The 27,831-nt window shown below is 40.2% G+C and overlaps 1 protein-coding gene across 14 annotated transcripts in view; it reads right to left on the bottom strand.

The window, feature by feature from the left end:
• Positions 1-305: 305 nt before the first annotated feature.
• The window catches only part of si:cabz01090165.1 (uncharacterized protein LOC100333421 homolog), a 359,346-nt gene continuing 331,820 nt past the window's right edge, over positions 306-27,831 (bottom strand). For 11 of the 14 annotated variants that reach the window (XM_044202660.1, XM_044202664.1, XM_044202653.1 and 8 more), the window contains 5 exons: positions 19,386-19,569; positions 18,319-18,538; positions 17,956-18,224; positions 5,099-5,148; positions 306-1,755 (listed from right to left, as the gene is read on the bottom strand). In XM_044202660.1, the coding sequence (XP_044058595.1) occupies positions 18,100-18,224; positions 18,319-18,538; positions 19,386-19,569 (529 nt within the window). In that variant the 3' untranslated portion in view covers positions 306-1,755; positions 5,099-5,148; positions 17,956-18,099. Of the gene's footprint in view, positions 1,756-5,098; positions 5,149-10,104; positions 10,183-13,282; positions 13,330-17,955; positions 18,225-18,318; positions 18,539-19,385; positions 19,570-27,831 lie in introns of all 14 variants that reach the window. The other 3 variants (XM_044202662.1, XM_044202656.1, XM_044202665.1) reach the window with 3 other exon arrangements.

The raw sequence follows: 27,831 nt of genomic DNA, 5'->3' as shown, positions 1-27,831 counted from the left end.
TCAGTGGCTTTTAGGTATTGCAAAAGGTCACTACAATCTCAGTAATGTTATTAGGACAACCAGTGTTTTTTAAACATACACTTAATACATGATACTAGATGTAATATGCATGTGGACAGAATATTACAGCCAAAATATTCATCATTTCAAAATAAGGCATATTTTGCCTATTGCACTACTGGATGTTATTGCTGCTAGTCAAGTAGAATGTACTGGCAAATTGTTTTATTTGAATCCCCTTCATTATCAGTCACAAGAAGAATATTTACAGAGTTCTTTTGAAATTTGAATAACAACACATACACTCCAAGAAAAATACCTTTTTATTTCATTATAAATCCACATAATTGTATCTATGAAAGCATAAAATCCCCATTTCGTATGTTGTTGTGTTTTTTCTCCTTATTGTGGTCATTTGTTTCGTTATATTCAAAGTAAATCATGGGTATCAAACCAACGAAGACTGTAAGGTGTATGTCACATACAAACACAGACACTGTCAAACGGCAAAGGGGGAGCAAGGGGGAGGTAGGGGACGGGACAGCGCAAGTTCTGCTGGCCATCTTTTAAAACCGCTTAATACATTTAACGATCTCAAGTGCCAGCTTTTAGTAATAGGAACACTTATGGTCAAGTTCACCATTGTTTCGTACAGGTACAGTTGCTTTCCAGTGTCAAACAGAACATCAGAATTCACCATTTTCACCATCAAATGTAGAGCCAGACGTCTGTGCTTTAAGTTTGGCGAGAAATCCTCGCTGGTGTTCCTCAAGGCTCCATTCTCGGGACACCAAGGTTTTTTTTAATACTCCAACATAGAGAGAACCAATCCACCATGGACGCAAACACAGATTATTTCAACATCATCTAAGTCTTTCGCAGCCAGAAGAGTTAGATTGGTAATACTGGAGAGTATACTATTCAGTTGTTCATGAAAATGAGAGGGAGGGAGAGAGAGAGAGAGAGAGAGAGAGAGAGAGCGGGAAGGAGGGGAAGAGAGATGAGATGAAAACATACTATTAAAGTGCCAGAGAAGTTCACCGTTTAGTTTGACAGTTTGTTATTATTGATGCTGTGAGACAAGACGTTGACAATGTGCTCGTATTTTCAGTCCAAGGCCCAACATGTATTTTCTCTTTGACTGCTAAGAGATAACAGAGAGGTGTGCTTTTGGAAGTCTGAATATTCTCCCAATATTGTAATAATGCTGTCATAATACTGTAGTAATCCTTTGGCATATGACTGTATGCTGGGGAAAGAGGAGAGCGGTGCCACTGACCATTGACAAAAAACAATCGAGAAGATCCTGGAAAAATGTCATACAATGGGTTTTCCCAAATCCACATTAATCCGTTCAGTATATTACCAGGGCAGCATTTAGTGTCCGCATGGATTGCAACTGTCAAATGCAGAGACTAAATCCACTCGACACCCTTTAAACCCCATCAGATCATTGAATTCCAGACTGTGTTCACTCTGATTCCTCTGATCCAAGGTTTCAAGCCCCAGTTAAGCACCGAACATGAGCAGGTTCCAAAGCCCAGAGCCTGACCTGTATCCATCTTATTCGATCCCAACGTTGTGGAGCCTTTTGCATGTCAACAGGTAGGCTGTTTATCCTCCTCTGGCTGCCCACAGGATGTTCACATGAGTTCTGGGGTGAGGTGGCGTCAGTGGGTAGGGTGCGTCTCTGGGTGGAATACCTGATCATCAGGGCTCACTAGAAGGATGTGACCATGCAAACCACTGGGACACCTGAAGAAGACAAGTGAAGGAGACAGATACAGATTGAATGAGTGAATGATTGACTACTGTAATTAAAGGTGCATTAAGTCTGATTTTAGTGTTGTTTGTTATGGTGATACTTTTCTTTTAAATGAACCATATCCCAATTTAAAAATACTCCATCACAAGTAAATGTGCTGCATTCAAAATCTTACTTAAGTAAAAGTATATCAGCAAAATATACTTAAAGTAAAAGTAGAAAAAAGTACTCATAATGCAGGAAAATGGCTCGTCAGATTTATGTATGTGAAATCTTTTTTTTTTTTGGTTTTTCACTCTTTCCCACTTAAAGTAAAGTTGTTTTTCCATCAGCTGAACTCTTGTGGAGTTCTTTCCCTTATAGTGTGCAGGTTCCTTGAGTATTTGCTTGTTCTATTTTTTTTTTCAACCTACACACTTCAGACATCCCATTTTTTGGACAAAAGAAAAAGAGTGCTGGTATCCTCCCCCACCTTGTCCAAAATCACAAAAAACCCTGCAGTATCTGCAGGGGTCTATAAGGTTGTTTTTCAGTACTGATGACTCAGTGACTGCTTGGCCAACTGCTGAGATTTCAGGCTTAAAAACCTATTTCCTGCCTATACTTTGCTTTGGAAACGACCCCCTTCACACCCACAAACTCTTTTGTACTTGTACTTGAAACACAGACTGTGGGCAAACAAATGGCATCACAACACTTTTCTTTGTCTGGTAAATAAAGCAGATGGTAAAGCTGTACTGTGGTGCATGGGGGAGATACTACTAATAAATGTGCAGGAAAGTGAAGTAGTTCACCTCAAAGTTTTCCAGTAGGGGGCCCTTGAAGTGCAGTAAATGCAAATGAGAGTAAACTATGGTCAGGAGGAGATTTATACAAAATCAAGTCATATACAAGTCATTCTTGGGGGAAGGGAAGTGTTTAAAATGAACTCTCCATGTCAATAATCACATAAGACTTGGTCAATAGTTGATGGTTTCCCACTGTGGACTGTGTGTATTAAAATTTGACAAATGGGATTGTGTATTATAGAGCCTTGAGTGCGCCACCAGAATTATTATAGACTGACCAATCAGAGCTCATGCTGCTGTGGGTTTTTAAATTATTATTATTTTTTACATGTCATTAAATGAAATCAAACGCAGGAAACAAATTAATTGTTAGAATGAATATAATAGGATGGCCACATAAGTAAATGCAATAATTAATCACCTAAAGATAGAATAAGGAAGGTCAAGTCAATTTTATTTATATAGCCCACTATCACAAATCACACATTTGCCTCAAGGGGCTTTACAGTGTGTACAGCATACGACACCTTCTGTCCTTAGACCCTCGATTCAAATGGGGAACCCCCCCCCCCCCTTTTAACGGAGAAAAAAATGGAAGAAAACACAATTATTAAATGGCAAATTTAACACAATGTTTATTATTATTACTTTAATTTGAGTTCATGAATGCATCATTTAAATGCAAACTGAATGACTCAATGTATAATTGCTTTTTAAAATGTAGTTATTATTCAATTCTAAACAAATGCTGTAAAGGTCTAATTAATCAGATGGCACACTCCCCGCTTCGCTGAGTAAACTGTAGTATTTTGTGAAAGAACGTATTCCAAAACCAGGAACATACTGGGGTTAGAAATCATTTCATCATTCATTGTTGAGCAACCAACCATTGGTCAAACTCATGGGACAATATTAAGTTCTACATAAAAGCCCAAAGTTTTGAAAAATGTTTAGCATGGAGATTAATACAAAATGATTCACAAGCCATATGTCCATCTGACGTAATAATGCAGATAAAAGAAAACATGGCATCTCGGGTTTGAATATCACTCAGTAAGCATCATACTCGAACTTGAATTGCCAAATTAAGAGCGCTTAATAAAAAAAAAAAAATCAGAGATCACAATTATATGTAAATTTATGTTTAATGGATTTTTGGAATGCAACAGTAAAAATGTAATGCCAGTGCTTTTTAGAAAACGGCAGATTTAAAAACGAGCACAGTTAATGTATTCAAACAGTAATGAAAAGTAAAGGTCTACAGTCCAGCTGTAATTTGCTGTGGTTTTGTTGTCTTTTGTCCAGCTGTGTCCTGCAGCAGAAGATTTGATCTTATTCAGCAGTTTGTTTCACTCGACTGCACCGCAGTTAAGAAATGAGCTTTGACCCGTCGAGCTGCTGGAATGAAGCCGTCTGAAATCAGCAACGCTCACGAGACGTAGAGAGGGGAAGGAAGGGTGTGGCAGGAGAGACGACGAGGAGGGAAAAAGAGTAGGGGAGGAGAAGTGAGAAAAGAAGAGGGGATGAAAACAGATGAGGGGAGAATAGAAGAGAAAAGGTGAGGGTGAGGAAAGAGGACAAAGATGAAAGGAAAAAAGAAGAGAGATGAAGAGGAGAAAAGACCAGAGGGAAGAGGGAAGGAGAGGATGTGTAAGGTGAAGTGAAGAAAGAAAGAGAAGAGAGGTGATGAAAGGAAAGATATGAAAGAGAGGAGAAGGCAGATGAAAAGAAGATAAATTATTTAAAGGCGATGAGGGAGGAAAGGTAAGTTGATAAGTGGAGGAGGACAGAAGAGAGGAAAGACTTGAGAGGATAGAGAGAAGAAAGAGGAGAAAGGGGAACATGAGGAAAGGAAATAAGGGAAAAGAAATAGAGGAGAAAGGAGAAAAGGAGATGATGGAGTGAGAGAAAAGAAGTGAAAAGAGGAGAAAAGTAAGTTAAGGATAACATGGGGAGCAGGAAGAAAGGAAAGATAAAGAAAAGAGAATAGGAAAAGAGGAGGAGGAAAGAGGAGAGAGAAGTTTCTGAAGAAAGGAAGGAGGAGGAAAAAGCAAAACAAAGAAGCAAGGACTGAAAAGAGCGTTAAAAAGATAAGGAGAGAGTGACGAGGAAGTGATGGAGAAATAAAGAGGGAGAAGAAAGGAGGAAGAGTGGAGGAGAATTATTACATAATGGAAGAGAAAGCTTACATAATGGAGCGACACCAATCTGCATACTGTGGGGGATCAGGCCATTATATAATGGCCCAATAAAGAGGAATAATGTTGTTTACTAAGGCAAGGCGATGTTTACAGAGCACTTAGAGGCAGACAGACTCCAGGCCTGCTAATGGCTGCCGACTGCTGCTCTCCATTTCTCTCTCTTTCCATCTCTTCCTCATTCACTCTCTCATCCTCCTTTTTGTCTCTCGGTCTTTCCCTGTTAAAGTATGCTCGGCATGTTTCCACCTCTTTCTCCCTCAAGATGCTCTGTTCGAGCTTCTCTGGTGGACTCACCTGTGTGTACGTGCGTGCGTGCGTTTGTGTGTGTGTGTTTGATCTCTCACCTCTGCCGCCTCTTCTCCCTGCAGCGCTGTGAAGCTGAACGTAAGTAAATCTGAAAAACACACAGCCGACAAAAAAATAACAAGAAGAAGATGGAATTATAGATAGATAAATCCATAGATAGATGGATAGAAAGCAGGGGGAAACAGCTGGCCTGGCTCTGTCCAAAGGAACAAAATCCACCTACCAGCACCTCTAAAGCTCACTGATCAACATGTTATATTTTCTTTGTTTAATCCGTACAAAAGTGGAAGTGTAAAAACTTTTCACTGGGTTATGTGCCAGACCATGGCTGGGCGCAGTAACTTCCTGCAGTCTTGTCGTCACCGTGAGGTTGCCAGACAACCAGCAGAGACTCCAGGAAGTTACTTCACTCGGCCAAGAAATAGTCCGGCAGACAAAACCACAATGTGTTGCTTTTAAACTTTTTGTGCAGTGAACTATTCCTTTAATGCACATCTGTCCTGAATCACATTTAGTTTCATTAATGTTGTATTTGCATCTTGGCATATTAAGGAGCGCTGTTGTTTACTGCCTTATCTTTCATTAATGTTAAATTCTAGCATCTTTTTGGGAGAATATTAACTGTTAATCAAAATGCAAATTCCTTTGGCAGGACTTTTTTTCAGCCCTGATTAGTGTCTGCTGCTCTTCTTGCATGCTGCATACGGCCCCAACAACCGCCATAATCAGAGAGCAGGGCAGCCGTATGAAGCCTGAGAGGTGAAACCCAGGGCTAAACAGTTCAGGGAGCACTCGTTGTTAATCTTATTGCCATGAATGCAATAAAGATTACGAGCAGTAATTGAAGAAACGGAAGGTGTCGTAAATGAGTGTATCAACATCAGCGCCTCTCTTCTCTCATGTGGATCACACATGGACAGTCAGAGGACACTGTTTAGAGGGATTTTAGTGAGTAAATCAAACTGAAACCGTCCCCCATCCCAGTGGAAATTACGGCCTTGAATAGATAGATAATTTTATATTTGCATGCATCTCCTCCTCTATTCTTCCAATCACTCCAAATTATTGTTGATTACATTTCAGTTGGTAGATTAATCGTTTAAGCAGTAAGACAGACACTGTAGATAGATCTGATGAACCTGTCAATTAATCTTTTACAACTATATAATATTTAGCAAACTCCATTCATTGATGAAGACCATGAGATGTGGTTGAAAACTCCAGAAAAGGATAGTAAGTGGACCGTGAGTTAAGATTGTTTTCCAAGGAAATAAAGAATGAATTTTACACTCAAATCAATTGATTGTTCAGACAGACAGACAGACAGACAGATAGACAGATAGATAGACAGACAGACAGACAGATAACCGTCTTTTCTCAGTGAGCTGTAAATCTGGGCTTCAGCTTTCTATTTGCAGACTTCTCTCCATCCTCTTCATGTCCAATCTCCTCCCAATCCTTCTCTCCGTCCCTCCTCCACCTCCCCCTCATCCCTGAGTTTTCGTTTTCTCTCCATCTCTCTTTATTCCTCCATCTTTTCTTGTCAATAACTGTGTCTCAGGGCTCAGTGACTCATCTGTACTTCTCTCTCTGTTTGGTTGGCTGTTTCTCTATATTTTTCTCTGTCATTTTTCCCTTTCTCTGTCTCAATAGCTAAATATAAGTCCATAATCCTCACTTCTGTCTCTCTTCTTTGGATGTCTCTCTCTTTCACCAACTATAAACCCACAATCCGTCCATCTGTCGATTGTCCCTCTTTATCTGTCTTTCTACTTCCTTTCCACATACACCCAGGTCTTTTTCAGATGGAGATTAAAATGACTTTGACTTTGTTTCATTTTAGTCAGAGGGTTTATGAAGCCACTGGCAATGTTATGCTGCAAATTATATTCAAAGGCCTCCCTGTAAAAATAGATATCAGGAAACAGCAGAGACTGAGTTGGGATTTCACTGCTTTCTGTTTATGTGCATTCACAAGATGTATTTAGAGTAAGCAGCTATGTAGAAACGAGTGAAACTAAACTACTTTAAACCTTAAAAATAACTTATTTTGTTATGTTTTTCCAATCATGCTGTTTAAACCACCTTTGAAAGTGAAAACAAGGAATATGTGCTTTATTTTGGAGGGCTACTTCGAGGTTGAACTTGAACCTTTCATACTTGATATCATACATGATAATAAAACCCTGTTTCCTGGCACTCTCACCTTAGATAAAACGGTTAAACTGGGGACTCAATTTATACTTTTTGCATCGGCATGGCTGAAACGGTCTGTGAGGCACGATGCACATGATGTGGATACTGTATGCAACAGAGCCTCATGCACGTCCTGTTTTGCTTAGCTTGTGAGTAAAATACCATTAACACCTTCAGAGATGATGACCAAAACTATAAAAATAAACTCATTTTCCTAAAAAAAAAAAAATTCAATTGCTCGAGCCATGGGTTTTATCAGTTTTAACAACATTATACTTGCCAACATAATTGCTAAAATCTCAGAACATGGTGACGTCAGGAGACACGATCAGACAGTTTTGTAACAAACCTCCAGGGAAGACGATTGGAAACATAATTACCCAAACTGTCTGTTTTAAACATTCATCTCAGTTTACAGACCCACTTCCTGCTGAACTACTTGCTGTGTTTGTGAGCATTAATGTTTTTCCTATGCAATGAAGGATTATTACAGACATTTCAGGAGGACTCACTTTAAGTTTTACCTACAAATAAATTGGTTCAGCTAATGTGGCTAAACTGTCGGCTTGTTTAAAACCTGTTTGACCATCTGACTGCTTGTATTTCTTGACCTGTTGGACCTATTTTTTGGGATATCGATTTTTGCTCAAGTAGTAATTTATCACAGTTTTATTTAACGCCAAATCAGTGTCTTGATGACATGGCTGGCGTTAGACTGTGTCTAATAAAAGGAAGGGTATACCTTCGAAGTAGATGCCATAGACTGGAGTTCATGTCCGGATTCACACTAACAGTTGTTGGCTTTTTAAATATGTAATGGTAATACAATGACGATCTTTCCCTAACCTTAACCAAGCAGTTTTAGTTGCTTTAGCTGCTAATTTTAATTTGTCCAATTCTATTTGTGGGGTTTGGGTTGGGTGACTCCATCATGTCGAGTTTTTTATTTAATGAAAAGGGAGGATGTGATGAGTGCTGTAGGCAGGGCCTTCTCCGTTTCCTAACTTATATTTCTATCTTTGATGTAATTTTATTTTATCATGCTCTGATGAAGACAGTGCTGTTGAAATGTTGACTAAATAAGAGATTTTTTTGTTCGGGCAAAAAGATAGCACAACACATATTTTTCCTTCGTTGTTAGGAGACCAAACAAACACTGCAAGGTTTCTGAACATGCTGGTTCGCTCCTGTAGCAGACCATGGTTGTGCCGGGTAGTTTCCAGAGTAAATGTGTGAAAACATGACTATGACTGACGATGTCCTTCTACTTTCCCTGGATACATGAGGGTAAAAATAAAAGCACATGAATCCGTGCCACTGTATGGTGTGACCACCAGGTGTCACTGTGACTCCGTGTAGGGCCTTAGTGGAAGCGCTGTGGCAGTTGCTAACACTTTAGTCACTGCCATCCTGCTGCTCTGTGCCAGGCTAGGATAATAAAAGCACATTGAATGAGGCCCTGATGCCTCGTGGCTTTACAGAGCGCACAGTGATGCTATCTGCCTGTGTTTGTCTCTCTAGCCTCTCTCTCCCTTTCTGTGGTAATCGGTGAGGTGGGATGGTGGGATTGCATTAGAGGGAGCCAGCATGTGTTGAATTAATGTGTGTATTTCTGCACGGTGTATAGCTTGTGTTCATGCGCCTGATGGGGGTGTGTATGCTGTCCAAAATGTCAACTTTGTTGTAAAATCAGGCTTGTATCAGCTGAATGAGTGCATTTCATACATTATATACTGTATATAAACTGGCTTCTTCTCAATGCCTGCAAACTCTGAACTCTATTTGCCACAGTACTCTAGTTTATCACTAACTGCCTGTACCCATCATTGCGTTCTGTATAATAGGCTGCTTGCCCTGGTACACACTAATACCAAGCTATTCTTGGGATCTTACCTCCATATTTAAGCAATCTTATTACAGTAAATAAGGCTGAAAACTACTGTTTACACTTATATCTAAAATGTCTGCACATAGAGAAACAAGTCTTAATGTTAGCTGCTCCCTCTGACATAATACTTAAGGAATCAACCTCTTTGCATTTATGATTTGGAGTCGATTTGGATTATGTTCAATGACAATGTCCTTAAATGTCTAATGCCAATATTTTTAACAATTCTTTCTATCTGCAACATCTGTGCATGACAACTACGGTATGATTAAAGGTAGGGAAAGACTGTTGCTACTATTAATGAAAAGGCAAATGTTGGTTGCGGGTCCGTGATGGGACCATAGACTGTATAAAACATGGACGTAGTGTCCGTGACGTCAACCATAGTAGGCGGCTCCCGGCGGCTCCAGCAATCTCCATATTGGCAGTCCCCGACTCCGGCTAATCCAAAAATGAGCAAAGAGGTGGAGCTGAGGCGGGCCAAATGAAGCCTGGTTGCTGAAACCACCTAGCAGCATGCCACCTGATAGGACATCCACTTGTCACTCAAAGTGGCCACGTCCTTAAATATGCGCAACTTTAAGCCTTAACATAATTTAAACGGGTGAGTTATAAAAAAAATTCACCCCCCTCACAGTTGTCATGAAGGGGGAAATTTGCTATAGAGACCAAAACCATTTTTTTGACCCAGGCTGTAAACATGCTGTAAAGTTGGGCATTTTAACACGCGGCTCTATGGGGACTGACTCGCATTTGGAGCCTCAAGTGGTCATTTGAGGAACTGCAGTTTCTGGCACTTCCGCGTTGGCTTGATTTTTCAGGCCTGGAGGTTGCCGCTTGGATGGGACACAAACTCTGGTCTCTCACACGAAAGTCAGAAATGTTGCACGTCCATCCACCACACCTTTTCACTTTCTGCCTTGATGGACAACGAAATCTGCCTTACTACATAATACTCACTATTTCCTGTATGACCACTGAACGTTGGCACTGGATGTAAGTCTTGATGTGCAGAATCGTCCAGTATGGACATAATTCCTAGTGATACAGGGATACAGGGTTGAGTTAGGTCTAGGCTACTACAGTACTATACCTTTCTTAAGGATAGGGAAAGATAGTATGTTAACTTGAAAAAGTCAACACTTGCTGTTTCATGCTTCAAGTCAGTGTTGCCTTTTTCAATATTTAACCAAAACGACAATCATTCCCTAACCTGAAGCAGGTGCTTTAAAGGAGCAGTATGTAGTAGTAGAGGCATCTAGTGGTGAAATTGCAGTTTGCAACTATTTGAATACCGCTCGCATCACCCTCCGCTTCCAAGCGTGTAGGAGAAACTACGGTAAAAACTCGTGAAAAACGGCCCTCTCTAGAGCCAGTGTTTGGTTTGTCCGATCTGGGCTACTGTAGAAACATGGCGGTGCAACATGGCGGCCTCCGTGGAAGGGGACCCACTCCCTCTGTAGGTATAAACGTCTTATTCTAAGGTAATGAAAACACAACGATTCCTATTTTCAGTTGATTATACACTAATGAAAACATCCTTATGAATATTATATTAAATTTCTGCCAATAGAGCCTCCTAAATGTTCCACACTGGTTCTTTAAGTTGCCTAAAAATAACCATAACAAGAGTAAAAGTCTACAGCCTCACTGGCTGCTCTGTGAGACTGTGATATTCATCGCAAAGAATCATTAAAGTGATAGGATAGCATAAAAAATTGTTTGCATTATATAAAATGCACATACAATACATTCTGTGTTCTGTGTGTGTGTGTGTGTGTGTGTGTGTGTGTGTGTGTGTGTGTGTCTAGTGGGAGAGGGTGCCGATGGCATTTTGGGGAGCAGTGAGTCAGGCTGACCAGCTTTGAACACCAGCTCAGTTCATATGGATTGGAGAGAAAGCAGGTACGCTGAGATTGCCTCTGTTCATGAGTATGCGTGTGTGTGTGTGAGAGAGTATGTGTGTGTGTGTTTTATACTGTGTGTGTGTGGTAGATATTAAACCCACAACAAATGGCCTAAGGGCCATCGGGGGCTGCTGAGATTGCTTCCATGAGAAAAAAAGAAGTACTTCTGCGTGTGTGTGTGAGTGTGTGTGTGTGTGTGCATGTATGCATGACAAACTGTGTGTTTTTAGATGGGAGGTGTATTATTACAGGAAGGAAAGGCGGGCCAATATGATGAGTAGATAAAAAGAGGATGTAATATTATAGAGGAATAGCGGGATAGTGGAATGTGGACGATGGATGGATGACTGGAGAAAGAAATTACCTAAAAGCACAAAGGGAAGAGGGCTGAAAAACTGAGATGGAGAAAAAGAAAAAGGAGGTAGGGAGGAAGGAATAGATGAGAGAGAAATGGCAGGTAGAGGAAGAGTCAACTATTATATTATTGGATTATAATTACTGGTGCATTAATGTGTTCAATAATGTTGCAGCTGGTAAATGTGGCTAATTTTAATTAATTTATATATATTACTTTATATGCTGCTCGGGATCAATACAGTCTTATTGATATACAGGTGCATGTCAAAAAATTTGAATATTGTGCAAAAGTTAATTAGTTTCTGTAATTTAATTCAAAATGTGGAACTTTCAGATATTCTAGATTCATTACACACAAAGTGAAATATTTCAAGCCTTTTAATCTTGATAATTACGGCTTACAGCTCATGGAAATCAAAAATCCAGTATTTTATAATACAGAAATGTTGACCTTCTGAAAAGTATGTTAATTTATGCATTCAGTACTTGGTCGGGGCTCCTTCTGCATGAATTACTATCAATGCGTGGCATGGAGGCAATCAGCCTGTGGCACTGCTGAGGCGTTATGGAAGCCCAGGTTGCTTTGACAGCAGCCTTCAGCTCGTCTGTATTGTTGGGTCTGGTGTCTCTCATTTTCCTCTTGAGGAAAGTTGGCTGGCGAATCAAGCACAGTAATAATATGGTCAGCAAACCAGTTACTAGTAGTTTTGCCACTGTGGGCAGGTCCCAAGTCCTGCTGGACAAGGAAATCAGCATCTCCATAAAGCTTGTCAGCAGATGGAAGCATGAAGTGCTCTAATATCTCCTGGTAGATGGCTGCAGTGACTCTCGACTTGAGAAAACACAGTGGACCAACACCAGCAGATGACATGGCACCCCAAATCATCACTGAGTGTGGAGACTTCACACTGGACTTCAAGCAACTTGGATTCTGTGCCTCTCTATTCGTCCTCCAGACTCCGGGACCTTGATTTCCAAATGAACCACTGAGCACCGGTCCAGTTCTTTTTCTCCTTAGCCCAGGTAAGACCCTTCTGAAGTTGTTTCTGGTTCAGGAGTGGCTTGACTCTAGGAATGCAACACTTGAAGCCCATTTCCTGGACACGTCTGTGCGTGGTGGCTCCAGATGCACTGACTCCAGACTCAGTCCACTCCGTGTGAAGCTCCCCAAGTTCTTGCAGGTGCAGGTGTTTTGAGTTGATTAGCTGATTAGAGCTCTTCTTAGGTTGACATTTCTGTATAATAAATTCTTTATTCTAATATTTTGAGTGTTTTTTGATTTCCGTGAGCTGTAAGCTGTAATTATCAAGATTAAAACAAAAAAAGCTTGAAATATTTCACTTTGTGAAATTAATCTAGAATATATGAAAGTTCCACATTTTGAATTACGGAAACTAATGAACTTTTCCACGATATTCTAATTTTTTGAGATGCATCTGTAATAATATCAATTTATTTGTTGATTATATTTTGTATTCTTAATATGAATCTGGAAATTAACTAAAGTTATCAAATAAATATAGTGGAGTAAAAAGTACAATAGCAGAAAATGGAAATACTCAAGTAAAGTGCTGCAAAATTGTATTTTTACAGTACTTGAATAAATGTTCTTAGATACCTTCCACCACTGGAGAGGATGGTGGAGAATAGAGGAGGAGAAAGAGAGAAGGAGAATAAACTATGTGAAGAGAGAATGATGAGAAGAAAACAGGACATCGGCATCAACCAGGACGGATTTGAAGAGAAATCACTTTACGGCTCCGAACAGGGAGAGAACCCGATTTCTCCAAACCAAAACAGATTTAAAGTTTTCAGAGTTTCTGGTGACAGGTAGATGTGGAGCGAGTGTTGAGGTAGATTGAAAAAATACTTACATTTACTGGGGGGACAGGAAGCAATGAGGCTGATGGGAAAAGTGGTTCTGATTTGGAGAAAAAGAAACAAATACAACACCACTGGTGTGAGACAGTGGCAATTGTCTGCATCATATGTTCATTATTATTGTTTTGGCCCATAGGTATAAGACAATATTTCTTTAAACAGATGCGTTTAAAAAAATTGGAGTCATATTATATTTGATGATTCAATATTTACATATTTAAAAGAGCATGTTTGTGTTTGAATGGAGCGAGTACCTTGCCTTACAAGGTGAGCCAGGGAGTGTTGCATTATGGGTTTGTAGCATAGACTGTATATAAAGATGGACGGCTTGACAACTGCCCCAAAAGTGAAGTCAAAACATCTTGATTGTCCCCTGGTGGCTGGCTGCAGTGTGGGTCATAAACCCCGGCCCCTCCATGTCAGCGGGGGGACACGGGCCAAACAAAAAAATCAAAGTACAGGTCAAATACATTTTTCCCAGAGATGGTTTCTGTTATTTTAGGTAGATCTGATCACGCTGATGTTCAAGTGTTCATTTTTCTGATAAGGTTGGTTCTAATTGTTATTTGATGCTATAAAAATGTGGTTTCACGTCATGATTGACAGCTGAGCTCTGCTCACAACTGAGTCTGCCGGGTGTGTGGGCGGGACCTCGATACCGCGGCTCCAACCCCGATCACTACTGCACAGAATCTGGCTCCAAATGACATCACGAGCAAGATGGCAGCCCCCGTATCCGGGATAATTTCACTTCATTTCTGTACAGTGGGAGGAAGTGGAGAGGCGTCGTCCATCTTTATATATAGTCTATGGTATGTAGCCTTAATGTTTACAGTCTAGCAAGTTTCTTCACTTCTTTCAGAGAGAGTCAGCCCCAAATGTGTTTAGGATGCCCAATTTAAACTGTAGGAGTTTCTGACAGCCAAGGTCAGACGGGTTGTCATCTTATAGGGTTGTCTAATATTTGGGCCAATACGATACTACTTAATACTTTTATCTATATATACTGGCTATACATGGTGTTGTCCTGTTGCAGTCATGTGCAAACCTCAGCTAAATTTAACCACTGCTAATATTAATAAAGTTGTCGAAAGAGTGAAAGTTTAAAAAGCACTGCTCTGTAATGTGGATAGAGATAATGGAGCGCGAACTAAGATCAATGACCTGAAATGTGGACTACCTGACATTTGAATTGAACACTATGCACAGTGCCACAGTTACAAAAGGACTGCTGCTGCCTGAACAAGAAGCATTTTCAAAAAACAGGACACTGAAAGACCACACGTCTGCCTGTTCTCTGTATCTGGATATGTTTATTGGAGAATAACATCTCATCATGGGCATTTACACCTGGTATAAATTTGATTTCTTGCTAACCCAATTGTAACCTGCATTGTCACCGATCTCATAAGAGGAGCTGTTAACAGACATGGTGACGCTGTCGTGTGGAACTCTTAATTCTGCAGAAAAAGGGCTTGTCTGTAGCTTTTGGACGGGCAGCTTGATATAGCAGGAGGAGGTGGAGTCAGGTGACTTTGGACTGTGCTGTCATTTACACCAGGCTGAGATCTGATCACAACACAAGCCAGATCTATCAGTCATGGTCTGATTGATACAGTCACATTCTGATTGCAATGTGTTCTGCATGCATTTACACCTGCATTAGCATGCCATTTTCCTGATCGAGATCAAACATCCAGACAGATTGACCCCATTTCCACGTGGTATCAACACGCAAAGACATCCAAGTGCAGAACCTCTTGATTCAGAAAAGATAATCTTGTCTCATGTTCCTGTCATGCTGCTTGTAAAACATTTTCAGAGAATCAAGAGAAACAAGAATGAAAAGGTCATACGAAGCCTGTATGTGTCAGGTCACACAGGATATGTGAACCACAGGCACAAATGACTTGTTCTGCATGTTTAGTTAAACAGTGAAAGGAGCTGCTCGCCCTGACAGCGTTAGTGTCACGCTCCATCCATTGAACCAAACAGAACCAATATTTCAATTCACACAGAGATGAAAAGAAAAGAAACAGCTCATAAATTGTGTGAAGAGAAGAATATTCTCCAGAGCTTTAACAGATACCTCACGATAGGGTATAAATCTCAATTTAAGAGTGAAATTGGTAATATCACAAGATAAAGAGAAAAGCTATGGCAGAGGATAACAGACATACAAAACAACCTTGAACTCAGAAATGAAAGGAGTGGAGACGAGAAGGAAGGCATCGAAACAAAACAACTCATTAAAATCAAACAAATGACTATATGGGGGGATGGGGGGGTGGGGGGGTGGGGGGGCTTGAAAGGGAAATAAAACTTGTTTGTATTGGGAGGAAGAGGCAACAGGAAGTAATAGAGAGAATGTGTTTGCCCAAGGTAGGGATAGAAAGCGAAACAGGGAGAAAGTAATAAAGGGTAATATGGTGAGAAAACCTGTGTGTTTGTTTTCATTGTCAAATAAACTCCAAGCAGAGCCTCATTCACAATTTATCTTGAGAAAAAAGTGAAAATGTAAAGAACAAATCAAACAATCACATCAACACAGTATGATCTGTACATTTGGTTTCAAGTAATAACCTCATAAAGATTTATACTGTGAAGGGATTGTCCGATACGCAACTATCTCATGCTGGCTGATTAAATCAGGGAAATTTGAATTCTAGTTTTGGCTGAGCTGTGAATTAACTCACACTGTCCGTTACTAGCTTGGTGAAAGTTCATCGTTCCCAAACATACCTAAACAATTAGCTTAGCTTACTAGCTCAGCTAGTGTTATATCACATCATAAGACAGAAGAACAAGTCAAGGTAGCTGGGATGTGCTAATCGGGGAGGGAATAGCGACGGTTTAAATCATTATCACAATATTTTTGTATATATGAAGTCTGTGATATACTGTATAATAACATGATATGGCAAATGTCTGCAAAATTACATAAAACAAATCAATACAGTGATTCGTGTTCCACTGTTGCATGTATTACAAAAGGTGTAAAACAAGCACAAAAACAACTAAATTAGCTTTTTTTTTTTTAAATTACAGTTTTGCTTGGAATCAATTCAAATGTGATGAAAGATAATGTTGAATATTCACCCAGCCCCAGGAGCGAACGAGATAAAATATCTGCTCTTCTGGAGTGTTGATGCTGGGAAATAACAGTAGCATACGGATGATAGCTGCAAACTGATAATACAGTCTGCAGCTTAAATTAATTCACTTTTAATTTCAGGTTCACTTTTGGAGGAATTTGCAACTATGGCGCTGTGTTTTGTTCACAACTGCAACAATGAAGTGCTTTGAATTTGCTAATGCTCTGATGTACACCTCTGACTGGCTTCTCCATAGCAAATGTGGCAAAAGCTCATGGGTAGTGTAGTGTTTAGAGCCATATGCTATGCCAAACTGAGTGACTGACAAACTGTAAAAACACAATTTGTCAGATTAAGTTGACGTTATGCAGGAGCCCCCTGTACTTCCGTGTTGAGGAACATTGCTGATATCATTGAAAGAAAACTTTGAAATGAGAATTTAAAACGGGGATAAATTCTTCAATAACTCTGAAATTTAAGGACTATATGGTAGATAGTAATAAATTAATTGAGATTAATTAACAGATTTCTCAATATTTATGTAGTTGAACACGGACTAATGTTTATAAGACGGTGTAGTGCCTCATTCGTCCAGGAGTGTTCTATCGTAGAAATGAAACCTTTTCTACGACTAATGTTTATACCTATAAAGAAAGTAGCAACTACATGACATTTTTATAGTCCATATTAACATGAAACCAATCTGAATCTGTTTACTGGAAAATACAGTCCTGTGTGTGTGTGTGTGTGTGTGTACTGTACAGGCTCTTTGCACAGTGTGATTTAATGGTGAGTGCCTATTCCATTCAACCTGAGGTAGCAACACTGCGTACCTGCGACACCCAGGTGTGTGAGTGTTCTTATCCAGGTGAGTGAGTGTTCATTAAAGTGTATTTTTAATAGAAGGGTATTACTCAGTTGGCGCTCAGTCAGGAAGGCTGAATGAACTTTGTCTGCATGGTTTACTAAAGCAGCTCACTGCTTGTCACTTAATCTCTCAGCAGCAGTCTGCTTCAGATTTCAGTTTCAAACAAACTTGAATCTCTCTCTCTGTCTCTCTCTCTCTGTCTGTGTCTCTCCTCCGCCATCATCGTACCATATTTAACTGAATTCATTTGTTATGGCAGCAGCAGAAACCATGTGCGAGTTACATGCCCCTTTACTTAACCTTGCAGGTGTTGGGTCTACATGACGTGAAGAAAACTGCACCTGAAAATACTTTGAAAGAGTTGGGGAGTAGCTACTATGAATCCCATAATTTGATAAAATGTCTGCTACCTAAGTACCTAAACTTGTCGGGTTAAAGTGCTAGTAGCAACTAATTTTGCTAGTGACTTAACCTTGTTAAATTGACCTTTTGTAAGAATGTATGTCTAACATTGATTGTGGGCTGCAAAAGAAAACAACAATGATACATTCATGTCAGAAAGTGAATGTGTCCCGCCCCCTGCCTCATAGAAATGAATGGGGGGTGAAATGGGGTCTGACCGCACTTTCACAGGTTGATTGAGCTATTTGTCAGTGGTTGTCCTCCCACCTCCCTCACCCTGTACTTGAAAACAGCTACTCACCAGTGACAGGAGCCGCTCCTCGGCGTAAAGTGGAGTTTGGATCCAGGCACCAGCAACAAATCAAAAAAAGGGGGAGGGAGGTGGAGTATTGGTTTGGGCTTAGAGATTGGTAGGTTGTGGGTTTGATTGACAGTTTCTTGTGTGTTATTGGGAGATGGCGTCATCGTCATGGGTGGGATTTAAGTCCACTACAGTCGTCCCCCGAAGAGAAGCTCCTCCCATCCCTTCTGCTGATGATGATGGTTGGGAGTTTTTATTAGCACCTCCACCTAGGGGACAATAAGATGGAGTCAGAATATTAGGAGCTGATGACAAAGAAGAGTCACATATTTTCTTTTCCTCTTCCATATTTCCTCCAGTTACCCTGCCCTGCAGAGGAGGAAGATGGAGGCAGAGCGAGGACGTTGGCTCCCCCCCCTCCTCCTCCATTGGTCTGGGAACAGACGTTGGCATGGCGTGCGGCAGCTTTCTGTTTGTAGTGGTTACTGTGCAGCTTGTACTTCATCAGGAGGATGAAGATGAAGACAAGGACAGATGCCACAATGATCCCCCCGATGATGATGATCATGGTACCTCCCAGGAACTGGAGACAAATATAAAAAACATGCAGACAGTTAGCCTGGTGTGCAGATCTTATGATTTATAAGCAGCACATTTTGCTCAGTGGCTCATTGTGTCTGACCTCTCCGATCACTGAGAGGATTTACCAACATCATAACATCAAAAAATGTACACAAACTCAAAATTAAACTAAAACAAACACTTTTTACTTTTATAGAAAGCTTTAAAGTTGGCTAATTACTTGAGTTTGGAAGTTCATTCTTGACCGTAGAAACAAACTTTTAAGTCAACCTGAACAAGAAGTGCTCAGAATAATAGAAAATTTAAACATCTACAGTTCCATGAGCTTCATTTGATGAAGAAGATTGTGTTATACAATCAAAAGCTCCATAACAGATACTAAATGCATCTTGAGGTGAGATTGTTTTGTCAACAGGCTGATTTCTCGTTTTAAAAATGTTCACATTGCATTTCTAAAAGAACTGATTTATATCTAAAAAATCACAACACTACAGAGTTGGGTGACTGCTAGATAGACCTGCAGCAATCTTAATGACCGAAAAGTTAATAGATCGATTTAAAAGTAAGTAAATATTAATTTATTATGGGGAAGTTTATTTTTTATACATGTAAAACTGTATACTTGCTTATTTACAACCACACAGAAAGATTCCAATTTTATACTTTTGCATGCTCAGCACTGTCTCAGTTTTCCCGATAATTAGAATCACGTTATTCCTTTTAGGAAGTCAAGAAACTCTGGGACCTGTGAAGTAAAACGTTTATCCAAATTCCTGCTGTTCAGCTCTAAACGTTGTCAGACAGATAGACAGATAGACAGGTGTAACTTCACACTTTAATACACTAACCTGGTCTCGTATAGAGTGACAGCGTCCGTACTCTGTCTCCGTACTAAAGGACACGCAGCCCACCAGCTTGGTGCCTGTCAGGGCGGTGATCCCGTCATCGTAGACGGCCAAAACACACAGCTCATAGTCCCGCGATGACGCGAGGTCGCTCAGCAGAAAGTACTTGTGGTTGGCCGGGATCATCCTGAATGAGAGGAAGACAGACATTTTATTTCATTTTGTCCTGATTTGTAGATTATTTGTAGAACAACACTTCTTCCACGGGGGTTCAGGTTGCAGAGAGAGAAACAATAATTCATTTCTTCTGTGTGTCTTATTTCAGCAGTAGATAACAACAACAACAACAGGAGCAGAGAGGTGTCACTCACAATCACAAAGAGCATTAAGTTAGTTCAGGCCATATCACTGATAAAAGCAAACACGTTTTCAGCTGGTTTTCTTTAGTACACTCATAGCATTTTAGTCCTTTGTTGAGGTTCATGCTGCCAAATCACCAGAAGTCCAGCACCCACAAACAAAAGTCACAAGGCTCAAAAGAAGCTTGTTTACTAGGCTGAACTGTGCAGTTACCTAAGCATGATACTCCATACTCGTCTTTTTTACTATTCATATTAGTCAGAGATACGTTACAAGTTGACACCTGAGCCGACTCCATATGACCATAAGATGTGGTTGAAAGCTTCCAAAAAGCTAGTAAGTGGACCTTGTAGCTTAGATTATTTTGTTGCATACACATCTGAGTTGTTTTGCAGAAGACACATTTTCAGGCATCTTGGTGCCTTTTTGGGTGTCTGAGGTCATCATTCTCATTTGAACATACACACTAAATTGTCATTTTCTGCACAAAAATTCCTATTAGTCCCATATTAATGATAAAGTAATTACAGAGCTTAACCGCTGGGCTACACAGGAGCAAAAATCCATTTCTTTTTTCACTGCGACTCTGACACTTCTTCTAGAGGAGGACGGGGGAGACCGGCAGTAAAGAAGTTGGCTGCTGTGTATTGAACCAGAACTGAATTCTGCACAAATGGACTTCTTTCTGTTGCCACAAAATGTCCAAGTATTTTCTTCCTCATGCGATAACTTTAAGAATGACAAAACTTGGTAAACTTATTTTACAAAACTATTTGTCATTATTGTTGTGCTGGATGGGTTGTTTTGTCCATTATTATCTAACCAATCAGAAAATACCACAGGTTTTCACTGTTACTGGCTGTAGGGAATTGAATCTCCCGACCCTGGCAGTCTGATAGTCTTGCAATTCAGCTATAGTGAGAGTTAAACCTGGAACCCGGGCAACAGAAAATACAATCAGGTTTTGTAGGTTTTGCTAGCTTGTCCTATATATAAATTCCAGAGCTATCTTTAAGTCTTTTGGAGCACGTCCAAGTAAGTATCACTAGTGTGTTATCACAACAGCGACAGAAACGTGGGACATTTATGCCAGAGAACGACTCGCCTATACACACAGACCTAAAGCACTCCAGAGCTACAAAGGACTGCAATCTACAGCCAATGTTAAAACTCTCCTCCTTTGCAACTTCAATAGTTTATGCATTTCAATGAACATTATTCTAAAGGCTCTTTTACTTGGATTGTGCTTCGGAACTAAAACTTTGCTGTCAAAAAAACTGCATAAAAATGATTTACATCTACCGTGAGACAAATTTAAGACAGTTCCCCAGGTTATTTTGTAAGTGATTCGCACCACCAAAGGACATGATGATGATCTGAATATGTCTTGGAGATGTGAGTCACATTTGAGAAGACCCTGTCTGATATCAGCTGTGTTCATAATGGCAGGTAGATGAACTCCGTGTCAGTGGAGAGGAGAGACCAGCACAGACCTGCTGTCAGAACAATCTGTAGGTCTGCGGAGTCTAGTAATCTAGTCTGCAGTCATAAAACCTACAGAGACAGACTGCGGCAAACCAGCAGCTGGTCCAGGATCTAATCATGTAGCAGAATTAGTTAAAGTAATTTCCATCACCGTCTGTAGCTCACATGTGCACCATCATTAACATGTGTTCTCTGACTGTGTTTTTTTTTTACTTTATTACCGTTTTATTAAATCATCTCATCTTTGATGGATCTTATCTGTTATCCAATGCAGCTGAATTTGATTTTGTCATTTTGGGATGTCACTCAAGTTTCATTTTTATCTCCGCTACTTGAAGTGTTGATCTTTATTTTTGCTTCCTGTATTTTTTTTTAAATCAGAGTTCGTCATGTTCGTCACATATTTTATCGTTCTCAGTCCAACCTTTAAACTAAATGTGCTGCTGCAGGCCTGCCCCTTATCGTTCTGTCTCGGTTCGTCTATATCTAAACAAGACATCATAGTCCTCATGCACAGATGATTAGATTCTTATTGATTCTTTATGTTCTCGTTCCTCCTTCCAAAATAAAATAAAATATTCCAGCTTTGCTGGTCATAATAACTTCTGTTCCAGCTGTGCTGTTTAAAACCTGCAGTAGAGATCTAACACAATGTTCTGGTAAAGAGAAGAGCAGATGAGTTTTCCAATAATACAAAAGATTGAAGTTGAAGTAGAAAATTGAAGTGGAGAGAATATACACACAGAGGAAAGACAGAGCAAAAGAGAAGAGGGAGCGGAGAGAGATGTTGCACTTAAAATTTTCAAGTTGAAAATCAAAGGGTACAAGGTAGAGTGAGATTAAAGACAGAAGGGAGGCGAGGATGACGGCGGTGAAAAAAGGAAAGAAGAATATGGGGAAAGAGAAAACAGACAAAGAAGACACTGAGGAGAAGTGAAGAGAAAGTGGAGACAAGGTAAGACAGAAAAGAGAAAGATGGAGGAGGTGAGGGAGTGAAAATAAAGAAATGTCACAGTGGAGGACGCAGAGAAACAAGGGGAAGATGAGACGACGCAGAAACAAGAGAGGAAAGATTTATTCATGAGATGATGATGATGAAAAGGGAAGGCAGAGGGATGAGAATATACAAACTTTACAGTTTTCAGTAAAGTGAGAGCAGACCTCTGTCAAGGCAGAATGATCTCGACTGTTAGCTGTTACAGTCAACACTGTACTGGACAGATGACAGAAATCTACTGACCTTAAGCAGCCCACCCATTGTTTCACTCATTCCATTTTCATATTTGTCTCTTCTCTATTGCCATCGATAGTAAATACAAGACAGCAGTCTCTGTCCTGATCAGTTCACATAACCTACTATAAATCTTATTTATGGAGAGCTCATGACCTGACACCATCACATCCACTGCTGATATCGGATTAAAAAGATGATCTTGCAAAAGTTATCTCCGGCGGGAGCTCACGTCTTTTCAGGGGAGCCGAGCTTCCCGCGGCTCCCCGCTAAACAAGCTGATTTTTGAAAGCTAATTTATAAACATAACTTCTCACCCAACTACAGTATATGATATATATTTTATTAAAAATATATTTTGGAATAATCAGCTCATTACACATTAAGTTCATGTCATGGAAAACTGGACTGATGTCATTTATACCTGATTTACTGAACATCAAACAGACATTAGATGGTATGAAAATGAGTGTGGAAAAGGTTTGGTTGGATCACAAAATATAAATAAAATATGAGAAGAAATCCTGCATAGTGTAACCAAAACCAAATGAGTCCTTCTGACCAGACACCATGACTACTAACTATAATAACATTAACAATAATAACATGACTAGCTCATCCCAGCACTGTGCAGGAGAACTGATCTAACTATGTCTGTCAGACTGCAGTGGAAGAGAGACTTCTTGTTTTCAAGCTATACTGGTCCTTAACGCTGTACATTATGTTGTAATACTGGTCTAATATTAGTCATAATATCCTAAATTGCAGGTGCAAGATGGTCAAAACCATCAGATGCCATCCTTCACAACACTTTTCCACTTTCAGTGTAGAAAGAAAGGAAAATACAAAATTTCGCAGTGGAGCGCTTCCTTGTAGCTGGGAAATGTAAGGTGGATAGAAAAGTAGCTTCTATATTTTTCTTATTGTCAACAAATTCCATAAAAAGACCTAAACCAACAATGAATGTATCCTACTGACAAGTATTGTGTGCGTATCCAAAGCCTGATATATCTTATTCCTCTGTGCCATAGAGCTCCATTGTTGTCCATAAATTATTAAAATCATATCAATGAGCCACGCTGTTGCACTGGGTGACATGTTCCTTCATTACCATGAGCAGAGACAGTGTGGTATGAGACCACCAACAAAATGCAATGTCAGTTGTTTCACTCTTCACCATACACTTATGAAACAAAGCTGCTGTGTGGCAGAAAACTGGACTTGCAGTGGCTGTTCAGGCAGAATTTTAACTGTGCCACCCTTAAGATGATCGAGAGCCTGCTCTGATTCATTAAGCTAATTTGAGTACAGATAGTGATGGAGGAAAGACCAGAGAACAGCTTGTAACAAGAACTGAGTAAAAAAAAAGAACAAAGAGAGAGTTTTCTGGGCTGCAGAGAGAGAGAAGGAGATGTTATTGATGGAATAATAATTGAATGGAGAAACATGGGAGCTCTGAACTATAGGCCACCCTCTGAAACACCAAGACTGCTGCTAACGCTGGACCGACTTATCTGTTCTGTCACACACACACACACACACACACACACACACACACACACACACACACACACACACACACACACACACACACACACACACACACACACAGCAACTGTTTGCCGTTGTTCCCATATCAACTTTATGAGGTTAATGCAGCTTTAAAAATTCTTAATCATTATACTTACAGTGTCAACCTTGTACAACCGGCTTTGGCAGTACCGTACTTGATTACAGTCTTGCCGACTGAATTTGAGACAGAAAGAGTGAGAGAGACAAAGCGAGAGTGTGTGCTTGTGTGTATATTTGTATTTGTGTTGGTATCTGTGTTTACAACTGTATTCTCTCTATACGTGTGTGTGTTCCTGTAGATATGTCCTTTGTCTGTGTGTACCTGTGGGTCTGTGTATGTTCTCTGTGTATGTATGTGTGTGTGTGTGTGTGTGTGTGTGTGTGTGTGTCCTATATATTATTCAGGTGTCAGCCGGTGCAGGGCAGTATCTATTTATCAACACTGGAGCGGAGGTGACGAGACAAGGAATGGAATTATAAAGCCTAGCCTGACCCGCTGGGCATTTGTGTGTGTGTGTGTGTGTGTGTGTGTGTGTGTGTGTGTGCATTTCTGTGTGTGTTTCAGAGGGAAAGATGGTGAAACGGTAAAAAGAAAAAGACAGTGTGTCCAAAGAAAAGTGCCTCAGCGTGAGTATGTGACTGTGTGTGTGTGTGTGTGTGCTAGAGAGAGACAGCTGGTCTATTAAAGAGGTCTGGTCTATAAGTGCTGCAGCGTTCTGCGTCAGACTACTGGTTGCACGAATGCCGAGGGCTCTCTCTCTCACACACACACACACACACACACCCACACACAGAGAATCACATGTACAGCTACTATTACTGCCTGTGGCCTTGTTGTTGCTCGAGGTAAGTCATGTTTCAGCCTGAGGCTTCGATACAGAAGCTTATACAGCAAATACAGCAACACTGTCTGGGATGGCGGTTCCATGAGCGTCTGGTTATGTTTTAAAATGGGGGAGCAAACTTAGATAGATACATAATTGCCGGCGGGTCTTGGGGTCCTCCCCCAGAATTTTTTTTTTTTAAACTGAAAACAAATTTCCTGCATTTCTACACCACCTAACCTGACTTATGGTAGTTAATAGAGGATAATTTCCAAAACATAAAATAATCATAATTTTGTATAGGCCCTACTCAGTCTTACAGTTTGATGAATAATAATGACACATTATGATTGTGTTGAATGTAACTGCATGGCTCATAAAATCCCATCTGAGCCAGTTGTGGTGAAGCAGGGTTGGATGGAAAACATGCTGGACAGAGTGTGCGTGGTCTAATAGAGGTTTGGGAAACACCTTTCTAGGTTAGTCTGCTGTGGTGTGGGGCGAGGGAGAGGGCGGGGCAGCAACTTATCCTGAGATGTTCCAGTAACTGGACCGAATCACAGAGGGGAGGGAGTGGTAAAATAAAAGGTGAGTAAACTATAAATGTCCGCTGGCTAAACTGTCCAGTAAACCCATGAAAAGGTGAGTAATGTTTCATTTGAAAAAGGTGGGTAAACTGCTTTATGTGCGTTTACCCTCTCCACTAAATCTAATGCAAAATATTAATAGCCACGTTACACTTAAAAGAGCCGACTCTTTGATTTGGCTACTTCGCGAACGTCCCATCTCCACAGCTGAATCCTATCCGATCACAAATCGGTTCGGCATTTCGGCGACATTACATTCCTACTTTTAGCTCATTTAAAGTTTGGCTGGAGTCAGTGGGCCAAGCAGGTTCATTCAACATACGCAAGTCTATCTTTTACTATGTTCTATTTTCAGTCCATGATCGCAGTTAGGCTGAATGGCATGTTTCTCACCTTTGTAAACAGTCAGACTCCTGTGTGGATTGACAGACTGTGATTGACAGCCAAAGCATGCTGTGGCAAACGATCAGCGACGGGTTCGACTGAACTAACTGAAAGGGTGGTCCGAAAAGGTGTGATTTTTTTAATTACTTGTTTTGTCAGTTGCGGAAAATAGTGAAACGATCATTGATATAGGCTGCTTAAATATAATCACCTGATTGCGGGGACTGTATGATGATAAGTATATTTTTAAAAGGAGAGAAAACATAACTTTGGCTCCCCCTAATGAATGATGGGGATGTATTTGTTTCATTGGTCAGGCGCCTATCGGTGGTTCCTGGTATCCTGTGAAGCTCAAAGGGCAGAGGACGTCACTAACTCTACATTGTGACAAGCTAAGGAAAAAAGAGGGTCTAAAGAAAGATGCAATCAAGTTGCATTGTGGGAAATGTAGGATCCACTGTTTTGTACTACACTAAAACAGTGTAGTACCCCTTTAAGGCTAATTTTCAGTCAGGGACCTTCACAGCGCCATTTTACCCAATCTTTATCAAATCTCAACCGTTTACAATACAGCTCATATAGGACTGTCAAACAAACATTATGTCCTTGTGTAAATCCAGCGTCTTAGTGTATCTGGAAGCCGGCTGAGTTATGATGTACTTAAATGAAATGAATAGCTGCAGTTGGAGCGTACAGCCAGTCAAGGTTATTCTTTATACTAAAGCTATATATTTTATATTACCCTTGCCTTTGGCGCGGAACAGGTTAGAAACCTGCATAATGAAAATCAGAAAAGATCCAAGATAATTGCAGTTTAAATATGTCAGCATGGCAGTCTGTATCATTTAAGGTTTTGAATATTGCAATGCTCATAATGACATGAAATACTTTGAATGCCATATAGGATTTAGAGAGAAGCATGAACTCAAGTGTTGCCTCTCTTTCTGTTCATGACAGCTTTGTGAATAATGCAGCGGCCACAACCGTATGAAATAGAGCCACTCAGGATTTCACACGAGGCACGACACTAAATCCAACCCATCACTCGGGTTACATTTCATATCGACCACTCCATGTTCACATTCTATATGTATGAAATGGCTGTAAGCGTCCTTTCATTTTCTGCTCCATTATTAAATGACACAGTCCTCAACTGAGAGAAATGTAGCTCAACCTGCCTCTGGAAATGCCAGAATATATCTTTTATTTTCTTTAGAGTAAAGGTCGCATGTTAGATTCCTGTATTGGCTGTACTGTACATCCTGTTAAACTGTCGAAGAAGACACTGCCACGCTGGATTGGATCAGTAAATTTAATGTATATATTTGATCAAGGCAGGTCATTACTACTGAATTTTATATTGGATCCTGTCCTCACATAAAAAATGACAACACCTGTCATTTGTCTAATTGCCTTAAATGACCTACATTTAGCTGGCGGCTGTGTGAATTATGACTCTTGTCTGTCAGGTACAAATGTAGAAGTAGCATGATGTTAATATTATTGCCTGTAACTGCAGAAACAAATGCATTCAAATTTCTAAAACATAACAGCATCACTTGCAAAATAATTAACTATGATATAAAGTGTACACAATTTGTAGTAGATGGCCTAAAACATGAAAAGCCACTGGTATTGTCTTGAATCAGTCTCATTTTCAAAGGATGCCCGGTCAAGATAGGCAGTAACACAAATAAAAGCACCGTTACAGACACACTACATGATGTATGATGTATGCAGCAACACAAGTATTCAAAGATAAACGTGATGAACTCAACATTGTGTGGCATCCTAAAAGCAGAAGATGCAGAATACATCATAACTGTGTTTTGTTGAATCTCTGCATAGACAGAAACAACGTCCTGTGAACTGTCCAGTACTTTTCCACCACATATGTCCACAGAGGCATAATGGGAGCACGCCAAGAATGGCTTTTTGGATAAAGGTGTACCAACACAAAACCCTACAGGGGGTGAGAGCGGGCCAACAAGCCGAGTGTGTAATTG

Source organism: Siniperca chuatsi, linkage group LG7, assembly GCF_020085105.1.
Source record: "Siniperca chuatsi isolate FFG_IHB_CAS linkage group LG7, ASM2008510v1, whole genome shotgun sequence".
Lineage (NCBI taxonomy): Eukaryota > Metazoa > Chordata > Actinopteri > Centrarchiformes > Sinipercidae > Siniperca > Siniperca chuatsi.
This window is presented reverse-complemented; position numbering and strand designations above follow the sequence as displayed.